The sequence below is a fragment of the Brachyhypopomus gauderio genome, chromosome 8 (genome assembly GCF_052324685.1).
Source record: "Brachyhypopomus gauderio isolate BG-103 chromosome 8, BGAUD_0.2, whole genome shotgun sequence".
Classification (NCBI taxonomy): domain Eukaryota; kingdom Metazoa; phylum Chordata; class Actinopteri; order Gymnotiformes; family Hypopomidae; genus Brachyhypopomus; species Brachyhypopomus gauderio.
In genome coordinates this window covers 20,576,355-20,590,588 of record NC_135218.1, presented here as the reverse complement: position 1 = coordinate 20,590,588, position 14,234 = coordinate 20,576,355, and the positions used below count along the sequence as shown (strand labels likewise).

Here is a 14,234-nt window from a genome sequence, read left to right as displayed (position 1 = left end):
CTGTCACAGTACAGCCTCCGACCCCTCCCTCTGGGACTGGGTGTGAACGTTTGTCTATTCATGTTTACTTCAGTGTGTATCTTGTGTGTTTGTTTTTCATAGCAACTGTCTCGTCTCGTCATCGGGATGTCTTGCTGTCCCATGTATTTGAGTGACTGTTGTCTGCATTTCTTGTTAGTCGTTGTCATTGCTACTTGTCCCGAAAGTGTTCTTGTTTCACGTAGTGTTTATTAAAACGTCAGTTAAACCTCTCCTCAAAATCCTGCCTCCAAACCTCATCGTTACATACACATTATGATACAATTAATGTTAATAGTTGTAATCAGGGGCGAGGCTAGGGTATTTTTAGTGGTGCTAGAGCACCACTGTGAGGTTGCTCAGCACCCCCTGGGTCAACACATTTTTTAAATATTATATTATGCAAAAAACTTGCTCTGCACCTGCGCAATACTTTGGTATTGTGCCTCTGTGAGCACTGGGGGCTGGGCACCCCTAAAGATCAGATCCTAAAATCGCCCCTGGTTGTAATAAATTGTATAAAATGTTGCCATTAGATGTCGTCAATTTTATTTATACAGCACTTTTTAAAAAGCGTCACATAGCAGCTTTACAAATGTATGGTTCCAGATCCCTAATGAGCAAGCCAGGGGTGACGGTGTCAATGAAAACTTCCTAGGCAGGAGCCTCAGGTGGGGGACAGTATCAGCACGTCCATTCAAGGCATGGGCACACCCACTGGCAGCACCAGCATTTTCTAGGAATTTGTATGGAATTTTCTTTGTAGAAGCATGTAACCAAGATACAAAATGCAGGTTAAATGTGTAACCATCAAATCAAACATCCATATTTATAGCACCTGTGCCAGATATTAGCTTGTGGATCCAGCAAGCGTATCTATAGCAGCATAATTAAAGGAAGGAGCCAGGAGGTGACCACAGTCATGAGGGCTCACTGAGACATTGCTTTCCCCCCAGATCATTGTCACAACTAGAGTGAACACATGACACAGCTGGATGACAGCATCAACATCTCAGATTACCAGAGGCCTCAATGACTGGGGGCCCTGGAGCTCAACACCTTCATATCCCATCACAAAAAAATGTAATGGCTTTTTACACTTGCAAAAGTATATGTAAAAATTTTGAAAATGTAACAAAACTTGAAAAAAAAAAACCATCCATTGTAGACATCTGCACTTCTTCTCTCTCTATTGGGCTGACTGGTTTCTGTATTAAGGATAAGTCGAACACACCCGCTGCTCAGTTCATAGCATTGGTGGTAAACTTTTGACTGCTTAAAAGAGTAGTCAGCTGATGAAACTGAAAGCACAGATCAGATCTTTGTGTTCCTGTGGGTGTAGCTGAACCAGCTGTATTAAGTTTTCACACCGTGTGACAATTTAATATTTGCGACTTGTGGTAGAGTGAACAGTACCTCGCCGGGATGGACAGAGAAGTTCTGCTAGAAGCTCTGTCTGCTCTCACAGGCGCAACCGTGATGCCTCACATTGGATCTGAAGGTATCGATATCGCTGAACTTACGGTACACAACTTCGTGTCGTGTGCTCTTGTTCCTCTGATACTGTGTAAAGATGAGCCTACCACCGACGAGGCGAATGCAGACACGCCGGCGGAGCTGCTCGTGAACATGGACAATTTCTTAGACCCGAGGTACAATTATGATTTCAGAGGCTTATCGGACACTTCTCCTTGCGTGCGCGGCGACGAACCCTACACACGGCCTTGCGGCTGGTTTCGGTTTGCTCTGAAAGTCCTGGATAAATATCCAGATGGCAATGCTTGGCTCGGTCCATTGGGTTGGAGGAACCACTCTGTTGCTGGCGAGTGGCCGGTGTCCTACCACGGTACCGGCAGAGAAGGGATCAACAAGTCAAATCCCCACCAAGCTCAAGAATTTGGGATCTATTCCACTCCAGACATTAAAATGGCAGAGACGGACGAGGATATCTACAAAGAGTTTAAATCAAAGAACGGAAAGAGCTACAGAGTTATAATGCAGAACAGAATCAACCCAGCGGAGAGAATTAAGAAAAGTGACCAAATTTGGCTCATTAAAATCCCTCTTGAAGTGTACGTCTTAGATGCACAAGAGCAAAGAAAAGAAGAGATGAGGAAAATTGTCGATCGCTCAATCCGTCCGTATGGAATTCTCCTTAAAGAAATGTAGAAAGAAACTATCATTAAAGACTTTTAACCTGATCCGAATAGCCTATATGAAACATACCACATGTCACGTCATATCTCATGTATCGGTGTTGGTTTCCACTATTCAACACGATTGTAGTGGGTTAAACGGCAAATAATCAATATGCCTTTTAAAGGAGTGGACATTTCACATTTAAGTAAGTAATTATTTCAGTGAATAAACATGTTATAATCAAACAGGAAGAAAAGGATCTCATACAGAACTGAAAGTGAAAGTTTTGGACACCGACGGTTGTTGCGCATTATAGGTTGGTTACAGCTGTGAGGCACTCCAAGGTGGTCACTGGTCATTGTGGTACTGCGGATGGGACAGAGATATTGCTCAAAGGACGCAGCAGTGAATCAAAGCATATTTCGCATAAAGAGGGCAGTCCTATAGTGGGGTCCAGACAGGAAAGGCTATCATTATGAGGCTATTTACATCCAAGGAACATGGCTTTAAAACAATAAGATGAGAAGTTTAATTCTTTGGCTGGTCTCTATTGCTGAGGGAACACATGCTAAGAAGGTTCGGCTCACCCTTATGGTGTAAATGTCTTTACTGAGATAATCAGGCTCACTTGTAACTTGTGGGTTTTTTTTAACACTGCATTGTTTTGGTTTGATTTTGAAAAGTTGATTCAGCTGAATAAAAAAAAACGTGAGTATGAAAAAAATGAATGAGTAAAGAAAATGTAAGAATATTACATCTATTTTATTATACATGAAGAGGCATGTGGATGGTGTGAGAAGAGTGTGTGTGTAGGGAACTATCATTTTATTACATTTTTCAAAAGGTAAGCACGTCTACCTTTGCATGTATAGCCTATACAAAACCAGAAAACTTTTGTGTATTTTCATGAAAATGAAAAAAAATTGGGTATATTTCTTGTAAAGTAAGACTTATAATGTTCTGAATCCACTGAAGGTAACTGCAAAAAGTAAACAGACACTCATACAAATGTTTATTTATAATATATTAAAACATTAGGCCTATTGTAGACTCTAGGACATCAATATGAATATTGTGACCTTCATGCCAAAAAGAAGGAAACCTCCACTGGCCACATCCTCAGACATTCAACTCTCTCAAACTTCCCTTTGTACTAGTCTATTATAAATATTTACATATTACAAGTGTCATCATTTACCTTTCATGGACTATGAAAAAAAGTAAACAGAGTCAATGAACTTACCAGGGATGGAGAGGGAGTTTGAGGACAGCTCTGTTGCCCCAAGGACCATCTCACCCAATGTGTTTGTTATCTGACTATGATCTTTGCCTGATCTAATAAATAAGATTCTGACCCCATTCATTGTTCTTTGGCTGGTCTGTTTGGCTCTGTCAGCATGGTGTGTCCATGCACTCTATTATACATTCCCAATGCTGGGACCAGACTACACAATATTTTTGTCTTTCCTGTTTACTGAATAAGCAATTGTAGTTCCATAATTGTTTTCTATTTTCCAAGTGCATCTAATCATTCCAGCGGCTCTTCCTGATTGGCTGCTTCCCCTCTTCCTATACACAATGTTCCAAATCCTCTGGTCTAGACTGGTACTTCTTGCTCATTTACATAATTAGCCTCGGATGACTGGCAACACAAGTTTAACATTGACCATCATTCACACCCTTGTGAAATGTCATAGGTCATCAGGAAGGACAGTAAAAATAACCACAGAAGCATCATGAGGTACTCTTGTTTTTTATTTTTAATTTAGAAAACAACTGTGAACCCACTGCTGGGAGTCATGAAGTGGTCAGTACGGGCTGGATAGTGAATCATCTGCCCTACAGTCACTAAGCAATTAATACAAAACTATTATTTAGTACATTAAAGTTAAAGTGATCTGGGACTCATAACTCACAAAAATGACCCAACATCTTTACTAATGACTACATTCATTAGAAGGAGAAAACGATATTAAAGGTTGCTGTCACAGTAGGCTGTCCTCAGTCTCTATGCCTCAGATACTCACATACTCACCATCATCTCCTACACTCCTCCCCCGGTCCCAATCACCTTCCTATTGACACACCCAATCATCACAACTCTCACCTGTTCCCTATTTAAACCCAAAGCTCCAGCTATCCGGTGTGGTGCACTATTCTCATCCAGTCAGACTATAGGAGAGGGGACGCACTGCTCGAGTTGCCTTCCTCAGTCCTCTACAGACTGCCTGTGCTATCAGCGCTTGCTTGCACTTTTTTCCGAGTCTGTACTGCACTACCGCAGTTTATTGCTGCATGGCATTATGGACAGTAAAGACGTGCCTTACTCTCCTGATGCTCCTCCATTCACTCCGTGAAAGAATGCAAGTGCCATGGACACTGCAGAAATCATCGCTGCACAAAATAACAGCCATCAGGCTCATATTCTTAAAAAAACTTATTTCATGCCACTCAAGATTTGCAGGGGTTAAAGGGGCATTACAAATAAAAAAGGTAGATTAAATAAAGATAGGTGGAGAGAAGTGGGCTGTTCTAGTTATTAAATTGAACAGCATTTTATCTGTTTCACACTCATTGGTTAAGGCATAAATGTCTAAACTATGGGTCTAGAGTGGAATACCATGACTGCTCAGTTTATTTTTACATTTGGCACAGAGGAGGTACAATAAAGGAAAAAATCTTGAAAAGAAAAGTCATCGTCCTCACTTGTTCTTTAATAATCAACTGCAATACAATAAAATTATGCAAAGAACCTAATAACTGCATTTGGCGATAGACGGGGGCCTACCAAATCAGCGCTTAAAGGCTCGACGAGGGTCCCGCCCTGTACTTATTTTGGAGCATTGTGTTCCAGTAGAAAGACTGTTGGCACGAATACGGTTCAATCTATGCACCCCTGTGCCAAAGGACTCTCGGAGGGGGGGCAAGGAGCCATTTGAGGAAAGAGAAGAAGTAGGAGTTCCATTGGCTAGAAGAGAGATTAACCCAAGCATTTCCTAACAAAATCTACAACTACATGAAAATTGGTGATATTACATAGTGCTCATTTGTGCCACATATACTTTTAGTTCCTGAATAAAATTAAAAATTTTATTTTTGCTGACCTGCATGTCCAGGTACTGCTGGGTTCTGAATGGCAGCTGTGGTACTCTGAACATCTGCTTTGACCTGTTGAGATCCAAACCATGAAGCACAGTAACCACCCACAGTTCTTTGGGAAGGTACATGCAGAATCTACTTTACTTTCACTAATCTCCAAGCCTCTTTCCTTTCCCTTTGTTTCAGTCCCCCCCACCCCCCACATGTAAAGAGCTCACAGGTTTGTTCCCCTGGTTGATCTGACTGATCTGGGCCAGCACTTCTGGGTTGGGTTCACTGAAGTTCGGAACTTCGGAGAAGACCATGCAAAACCTTTCGAGCAGAGAAATAGATCATAGAACACTATGCAGTCCAGTGGCTTACTGCGTCACCACAGTACAACTCCCTGCTAGTATGGATTCCCCCAGGTCTTACTCTCCAATTTTCTGGAGGTCACCTGTCCTCCCAATGTAGAGTGTGAGGCAGCCTTTGAAGAGTGATGCATACCTAGAGGTCAAAGAGACCAGCATTCAAACTGCTCCCCATTTATGAATGTAAACACAATCAGAGCCGGTGTTGCAAGCTGGCTGTTTTCTGGATGAGAGTGTGAATGGTTGTGAAGGTCATACCCATGCGTAAGCCGGATGATGTCGCCAGGTTGGAGGAGAGCTCCCACCTCATCCCACACACACAGGGTGATGCTGCCTGACTTGTCAGCCACCATACAGGAGCGAAGCACGTGGCCATCTTTGGTCTTGGTCACACGACCTTGTTCAAGGTGAAACAAGTGTTATTTGGATCTGCCCAAAAGATCATAGCTTTTCTATGGCGGTTCAGTGCCAAAACAAATGTAACTGGAACTGTGGTTCATACCTAAAGGCATAATAATATTTTGTCTGTGTACAATTTATGCTGAAATTACATTTATGGACGTTATACCCAAGCTTTGCAACGGGGCTAGTTCACAAAACGGTAATTATTTTATAAATAAATAAAGTCGACGATTGCGCCATTGTCCAGTAGAGGTCTCTGCTGGACAGTAATTGTTCAAAACGCACCATAAAATGTAGCAAAATATTTGCAAAACAAAACATTTGTACTTTTTCGCTCTGTACCCTCCCTTTAAGTGTCCGGATGTGTAAGTCCAGTCTAACCCTAGGAAATGTAACCTACGTACCTATTTCTAACACGATGAAAACGACATTAACATTCTTCAGTCCAGGTTTAAGATCTTTTAACAAACATATATTTTCGATGGAAGCATGAGCCATCCCAAATCGAAGCCTAGTTTAACCTGTTAGCGTTACGTGTAGGAAAATGCTAACGGAAATTGAGTGATTAGTAATGAACGTTAATTGTTTACAGGCTTTGAGCATGAATGTTATTGGAAATTATGCTAACTTAGTCACTGTTGTTGACTACGTTAACATAACACCTGACCATAAAAAATCCCGCATCGATTAAGCGTTGTGCTATTTTACATTTATTTTTGAATCGCTAACGATTACACACGACAATTTTAAGATACACATTTTGGGTAATTTTAAGATAGTTACAGTGTTATCTAACAATTAACAATCATTCAGTAATTCAGTAGTAATTCGTTTTAAAATTGCTGAAGAAAGTGATTCTCTCGACCGCTAAATTGCAATACGGTTCTGTACCTCAGAATAAACTAGAATAAGTGTAACAAACATGCCGCACTTTCGCCAACCAATCAGCAGCGAGATTCGCAACGTGACGCTTTTAAGGAAGTGATGGGGCTTTTGCCCCAGCTTCAAACGTTTAGGTTTGTTAGGACTTTGTTAGGACTTTTGTTAGGAATTGTTAGGATTTTGTTAGGAATTGTTGTAAATTGTTTACTTGGTTTACAAGCTTTGATTATTACTGTTATTGGAAATTATGTTAACTTGGTCACTGTTGTTGACTACGTTAACATAAAGCCCATAAAAAACCCCGCATCAATTAAGCATTGTGCTATTTTACATTTATTTTTTAGATAGACTGCGGAGTCCATTTCCGCACGATACGCTTCGGCAAAATGTAAATGTGAACCAGATAGTTACATTTTCTGATTAGCACAGAAAAAGTTTACCGTCACGAACAGGATTCGAACCTGTGCGGGGAAACCCCATTGGATTTCGAGTCCAACGCCTTAACCTCTCGGCCACCGTGACTACGGAAAGACGGTGTTGATAAGTCCCATAATGAATAGTATAAATATATTTTTTATTTAGTGAATTATAATTGATTGTTCATGTATATTGGATTGTTTTAATGAAGAAAACTATTAAAGAACGATGGACGACGACAAATATACACTAGAATTTGCTTTAATGTCACATCTCGTTGGAGCGGTTGCGCGTAGATAGTCCAGCAGGGGTCGCTGATTTACCGTGTTACAGTAAACACTTTCCGAAGCAGTACAACAGTATTATCCTTTTCAAAATTCGTTGTTTCGAAGACATGTGCAATGGACAGACACTAAAGCGGGTGTATGCGATCTATTTTGCCTAAAAACACTGCCTAAACTAAGTTTAGTCATCACTAAAGGACGTCTCGGTGGCTGTCTTAAGCTTTGGCAAGGGCAGATGACACCTGGACACGACTGTATGTTTTAGATGGGTGGGGGGCCTGGGGTTCAGCAGACGACACGGCATCCTTTGTAGGCAAAGGTTTCGAGTAAGAACTTTACAATTGATTACGCCAGTTTTAACTATCGAGACATATTGGAATGCACTAATAGAATCACCTAATTATAAACCGAAGCTTGCACGCCCATGTCTTGTATAAAAGGCTGTTTATTGCTGTGTATATTTTTTCACATGTTTTAAGATTGACAAAAATAGAGTTCTTGGCTTGGCTGCGATGCAGGTTTGCAGTATGTGAGTGTACATAAGAAATAGTGATTTTAATTTTGCTTAAAAGAAACACTTTTGCAATTTTGTGTTTTGGATAGGCTATACGCCGAGGAAACTGAAACCTGAGTAGGCTACTGCACTTCTGGGCGAGTGTCATCCAAGAGCAGCGAGACTCCTCCCAGGCGAAGGAAGGAAAAACGATGTCGTGCAGTTGGAACTCCCTGCCTGAGTGTTTGAGATTGTGAAATGTAGCCATCACTCATTAAATTAGTTTGTAAATGCCAAAAGATTAGTGTACAAATGCCAAACCACGTCCTAATCTCCAGTCTCTGACATATTTCATGGCAGTGGCAAAACCATAAAATATTAAAACGTTAGAGTTAAGCTCTAAGTTACTTCAGAAAGCAAAAAATTGTGTTAATGCATAAAAATCATGGTTAAAACTATTTGGATGACCTAACTTCTGCGTGTATGGATTCCTAGTCTCAGGGTTGCCTGTGGGGTGGGTGGGGGGTGATGGCGAACGTAAGTTGTTGGGGGGGGGGGCGGGGTCCACACGTCAAATGGACACACATTAAGTGTTATATCGCGATCGATCGATCGCCAGTGGTTGGCACCAGAGCGAACTAGTAACTCATTGAATCATAAATATGGAGGTAAGTGAACTAGATTTTGTTTTTCGGCGTGAGATATTGGAAGTGTGGCGTGAGAGCGTGTGAAAACGGTCAAATGCGTGAGAGTTGGCAACCCTGTAGTCATCGCTAGTTATGCTACTTCAGAGTTAAATCAGCAGAGTAAAAAATAACGAACAAATCACAACCAGGAAGTTCAGAAGCTTTTATTGGCATTCTGAGGATATTCTAGAAAGATGTGATTCAGTAACAGTATAGAAAAAGTAAATGAAATTAATCAAAAATATGGTTACAAGCTTTCTATGATCAGTTTTTGGCAACAGTGACTTTTTGGTAAGAATGCCATAAGTGTGAAAATAAAGATCTTTCTAATATATTACTAAGTCAGTGATGCAGATAACATCTTGATGATTATATGAATGCAATTCCAATATTCTAAGCTTTAGCAAGAAATGTTAAAATCAGGAAGCCTCTCTATATTTCACGAACTCTCCTCCCTATTCACATCTGAGACAGACACCTGGCCTCAGCACAGTGAAACTTTTCACTGTTCTTAAGGGTCACTATTTGGTTTAGTTTTGTTATCTATTATAAATTTACATTTCTCATGATACTGTGGTCCTGCAGACAACAAAAAACGGCCAGATAATTTTTGCGTATAGACATTAGTTGGGATATTTCTTCAGCTACTGTTTTGTTTGTTTGTTCTTCCCAAAATTAGCAGTGAGCTCTGCTATCTGAGATGGTTTAGCCCTCAACACTAATGGAAATGCCTGTATTCAACAGTCACATCAGAACGATCATTCTCTGTCTTCTCTATGCACTTCACCATAACTTGTCCTTGTTTAGCCTCTTTTACTCCACACATTTTACACTCTCCTACACCCCCTACTGTATTCTACATCCCTACATCCATGTGGAAGAACCAGCAGAACCCCAGCACTGTGCTCCCAAGTGCTATCAGAGATGTGCAGAATTCCTGAGTGGAGTCCAGCATTGCTATCAGGCTCAGAAGAGGCTCAGTGCTCTGAGGTATCTCCGCATGCCTCTTATACTCCTAAACACAGCATTCTAACATTGGATTAGTGTGGGTGTGACACACAACAGGTTATGAAATATTACTTCAAATAATAGTCATTAAACTTAAGAGAGACCCCATGGTTTAGTGGACTGATTTTGCTGCAGTGTGTAAGTCTGTAAGACAGGATGAAGTGCAGCTTGCTTTAATGCTGCTCCGAGTGCTACACAACAGGCTGTGGGCAGTGGAGGTGCAGGAGCAAAGAGCCGTCAGAGGGAACAGAACCTGGCTGGGCATGCACATGTTTTCACATGTTACTCTTTCTAATCTCTAATAAAGTAATCGTAAGAAATTCTTAGGGCTTCCAACATGGAGAGTCAAATCTTGATCTGGGCCTTTCGTTTGTGAGATACAGGGATTATAGGTTAGTGCTGAAGGCCAGGGTGTCTGGGTCCTGAGGGAGGGTAGGGGCGGAGCTAGGGGAAGACAGCATGGGCGGGTCCAGGGATGGGTAGCAGGGTCGGGTCCAGGGGTTGGCGGCAGGGCCAGGTTAGCCCCAGAAGGGAGCAGAACGCAAGAACTTTAAGACATTTGCTCTACAGCAACACTCTCAGCTTTGGCTGCAGCAGCCACAACTCCCTCCTCTTCCTGCTCTTCGTCCTCCATGTCCCCTCCATGGAAGACTTCATGGGACACCTCAATATGAGAGGCGTCCTGGGGAAGTGTGGCAGACAGAGCATATGCAGCGCTGACTTCCTCCGTGATGGACAGCTCTGTCTCGGCGGGGTAATTTAGAGCCAATTCCTCTTTCTCCATGGCCTCCACAGCTGCCTTGGCTTCCTCGTGCCCTGGCGCCAGTTGGGAGTGGACCTCCGTGAAGGACACATCCTGCTCCGTGTTGTCAATAGGCGCCAGTTCGATGGTGGCCACAGCGCTGGAAGAGCCCTCGGCCTCTGCGTTCGTCTCGGCCTCACCGTCACCGTGCCGATTCTTCTTGACATTGAAGGTGAGAGGAGACACCTTGAAGGAAGAGCTCTTACCACTCGGATTCTTTTGGTGGGTGGGGGCCAGGCTCTTTTTGATCTTCTCGCGCTGCTCTGGAGACACAATCTTGGTGCTAAACTTGTTCATCTTTTTCTCTATGTTCTGCCGAGAAAACGCCTTCTTCAGACTATCCACCTTCCTCAGGCTGGATCGCTTGATCTTCTCAGCACGGGATTTCTCCACGTGCTCTTCTGCCAGCTCCACCACTCCCAGAGACTCCTCTTCATCCTCCTCTGGTCCAAGCTCCTCGTCAGAGGAGAGCTGAATGGTTTGGAGCCCTTCCTCCTCATGCGTGCGGTTGGCATCCAGGGCTAGAGATTCAGTCTCGCCATCTTGAGGCAGTGGAGTTGGCTCCTTCACAAACACACTGGAGGGGATCTCATTCTCCTCCTGAAACAAAGAGCACACACACAGTTCACATGTTGCTCTAACAGTGCTGTTAGGAAAAGGGTCACGATTGTGCTTTTCTTTTTCATACGAAATCATCCCCAAACGTCATCGGTGATTTGATTGGATTGTGAACTAAAGAAATCGCTGCTCCGGTTCATTCATTGCTCTACTTTAGCTGCTGTATGTAATACATGTGCGGTCCTCTGTAAACACCTCCCTGCTCTGTGGCTGTTTGAATTTGGTTGCCTGGACAACCGGTCTGCCTAGGAATAGCTGGGGAGGATTCCAAATGGAAACTATGTGCAGCCTAGTACTTTAAATTTTACAGTAAAGTTGAAACATCCTTACAGCACATCAGTATTGAGTTTAGTGGTTTTCTTGGTTGCCCCAGTCTGTAGCAGGACAATGGCTGCTGGGATTACTGCATGTGTAGTTGTTTCCACTGCAGTAGATTATCTGTTATTTTATCTATATATTTTAAGTGGAGTATGTTGTTCGTGAATCTTCCCCAGTATTAATCGAGTTCCTAGTGCACTGCTGAAGATCTGTTTATTCACGTGTTTAGGTGTGGTTTTGAGTTTTACACGAAAATGTAAGTGGGACCACAATCTCATGCGTACGGTCACAGGTCTGTTGTCTTTGGTACACACACACACACACACACACACACACACACACACACACAAAACCCTCTTTGTTCCTTCTGGAAACAATCACAAGGGCAGAAGAGAGAGAAAGGAAGGAAGCCAAGCAGCGCAACTCAGAGTTTCCAAGGTGGAAGGCGGTTGGGTGTAGGGTTGGAGGAGTTAGGAGGGTGTTTGGGGTTTTTGGGAAGAGACCTGGACTCGACCTCCATTCCGTGCTCACCGTAGTGTTCCAAGGAATGTAAGGAATTCCGAGGGTGGTGCTGGGTCAGTGTTAGAACTCACGAGAGAGTATGAATTTTTGCTCTTAGCGATAAGACAGAATTCCAATACAGAAGTCACGCTGTTGAGAGAACTGAGCAGATAAAATTTCTTAGACACACATACATACACTTGCTTTAGTACAAGAATATTACATAACCACACTTTCTCCTAATAGGTCCTATCACAAAATGAATGCATACAGCCACACCTAGAGCTTGCCTTGTCTTTGTGCAGGTTTACCATATGTGTGTGAGAGAACACAGACCTGAAACTGCCTGAGGTGTGTGTGTGTGTGTGTGTGTGTGTGTGTGTGTGAGTGAAAGAGGGAAAGAAAACAACATGTTGGAACAGACAATAGAAGATGGCTTCTTTAGATCATCTTAAAAGCCCCCCCCCCCCCCCCCCCCCCCCCCCTTCGTATTTTTCCTGGAAAGATTTTCTGAAAGATAAAATGTCATGTCACACTTGGACTTTAGGGTACGTTTACTTTGTCTTCTGAAGTCACTAAGCTAATTTCTTCCTTCACCAGTTGATAACAGCTCTGGGGAATTTCACTAATTAGCAGCCAGAATACGTCTTTACAAGCTGCAAACTTGTTCTGACCCTGGCAAAATGAAAACAGGTTTCCCTGTGAATCAAACTCACAATGTGGGTGTTAGTTGAGAAGTTAGAGGATAGTGCTACTAACTATGCTCAACTTATCAACGTGGTGAGTGACAGGAGCGTGAAATTAACATTGCATGAATGTTCATGCTTGTTTTCAGAATGAGGCTTGACCTTGACCATTTTTATGGCAAGAAACAGTGTGATTTGCTAGAGCCCCTGCAATCATTCACTTATAATTTGTGTAAAAAAAATTCAATATAGAATAATATGAGACATATGATTCCACACATATTCCTGAAACACCACAGTTATAAAAAGCCTACACATTCCTGTTAAAATGGTTTTGTGTTGTAAAGAAATTAAACAAATGTCAGAAACGTTTCTACCTTGTGAAATTGCAACCTGTAAATGAAAGTTAAAACAACAACACAAAAACGGGAAAGTAGAAAAAGTGGCCAATCCCGGGTTCTACAAATGTGAACACCTCAGGGATTTATTGCCTGAGCATGTCAGATAGGAATTGGCCCTAAACTATTTGGTGATTTATAGAAGAGTACTGGCACCTTAAAATCAACTCTAACATACTTGGAGAAGATCTATGGGTTTAATCATTAGGTTTACGTGTTCTTTTGGTTCTTGTAAGAGCTCTGGCACCTGCATTTGGAATCAACTGAACTGGTTTGACTGTCTAGGAAGGCCAGTAAGACCATTACAATAAGCAATCTTGCTAGAAATAAATGAATGAATGGAATTTCTGAATGTCTTGTTTTGACAAGGAATCAGTAATGTTGTTAATATTGCGTTGGTTCATATAGACTAATATATTAGTCTATATGAACCAATGCAATATTAACAACATTACCATATATATATAGTTTAGCATAAAATAAGCTACTTAAAGAAACATCCAGACTCTGAGGTAAAATTAACACCAGTTCTTCAGTAATCACTGGATACCTGTGACGTTTAGAACTGTACAAATATATGCAGGAACACTGATAAGCTGTAACTAATGCCCAGAAATTCCCCAAAAGTAGCAGTTCTAGCACAAGAATTGGAGGCCATCACTGGTGTGACCTTAAAATGTGGCAACTTTGTATATCTTTGGCCTGATCCTCCCTTTGTGACTCATACGTCATGGCCTTCCAAGTAACCAATTAACCATATGCCAGTTTAGATTGATGACAATCATCAATTTGTAAAGATTATATGAAAAATATTGAAATAGAAAATTGTACTTTGTGACAGTCACAGTCCTGAGACAAAAGCATTTTAATTGTTACTGTCTATTTGCAGGTATTAAATATTTAAGTCACCAATAGTTTTCTCCAGTTATCACTCCAGCTGAGGGGTAGCACTAACTGTCCCGCCAGAGATGAAGCAGTTTTTCTTATGTATGAAGAACATTTTCTTGTCATGTTCCTTCTTGTCCCCTTAGAAAAAAAATGAAAATTAGAAATGGAAAAAAAAAAAAAAGTTGTCAATCACATAATCTGCTTGGTTTTGTAATGTATTTCCATTTACTTGTATGGTGTGTTTT

The 14,234-nt window shown here is 41.8% G+C and overlaps 3 protein-coding genes and 1 non-coding gene across 6 annotated transcripts in view; 1 reads left to right on the top strand and 3 right to left on the bottom strand.

The window, feature by feature from the left end:
* Positions 1 to 1,280: 1,280 nt before the first annotated feature.
* Positions 1,281 to 3,516, top strand: LOC143521863 (uncharacterized). The gene has a single exon (XM_077015296.1). It carries the CDS (start codon positions 1,444 to 1,446, stop codon positions 2,185 to 2,187), a length of 744 nt encoding a protein of 247 aa, XP_076871411.1. The 5' UTR covers positions 1,281 to 1,443; the 3' UTR covers positions 2,188 to 3,516.
* A 1,334-nt stretch (positions 3,517 to 4,850) lies between these two features.
* nabp1b (nucleic acid binding protein 1b) lies at positions 4,851 to 7,021 on the bottom strand. Of its 3 annotated transcripts, none has more exons than XM_077015295.1 (6): positions 6,900 to 7,021; positions 5,865 to 6,003; positions 5,671 to 5,742; positions 5,475 to 5,568; positions 5,262 to 5,325; positions 4,851 to 5,125 (listed from the first exon to the last, which is right to left on the bottom strand). In XM_077015295.1, exons 2-6 carry the CDS (start codon positions 5,957 to 5,959, stop codon positions 4,950 to 4,952), a joined length of 501 nt encoding a protein of 166 aa, XP_076871410.1. In that variant the 5' UTR covers positions 5,960 to 6,003; positions 6,900 to 7,021; the 3' UTR covers positions 4,851 to 4,949. The 3 variants fall into 3 exon arrangements, with proteins under 3 accessions (XP_076871410.1, XP_076871408.1, XP_076871409.1); XM_077015293.1 differs by lacking the exon at positions 6,900 to 7,021 and adding an exon at positions 6,413 to 6,864; XM_077015294.1 differs by lacking the exons at positions 5,671 to 5,742; positions 6,900 to 7,021 and adding an exon at positions 6,413 to 6,870.
* Positions 7,022 to 7,330: 309 nt separating this feature from the next.
* On the bottom strand, positions 7,331 to 7,412 carry trnas-cga (transfer RNA serine (anticodon CGA)). The gene has a single exon. It is a non-coding gene; the product is annotated as a tRNA-Ser (tRNA).
* A 1,507-nt stretch (positions 7,413 to 8,919) lies between these two features.
* Positions 8,920 to 14,234, bottom strand: part of cavin2b (caveolae associated protein 2b) — a 10,962-nt gene continuing 5,647 nt past the window's right edge. The window contains exon 2 of the mRNA XM_077015292.1: positions 8,920 to 11,180. Within this exon, the coding sequence (XP_076871407.1) occupies positions 10,329 to 11,180 (852 nt within the window). The 3' untranslated portion in view covers positions 8,920 to 10,328. The remainder of the gene's footprint in view (positions 11,181 to 14,234) is intronic.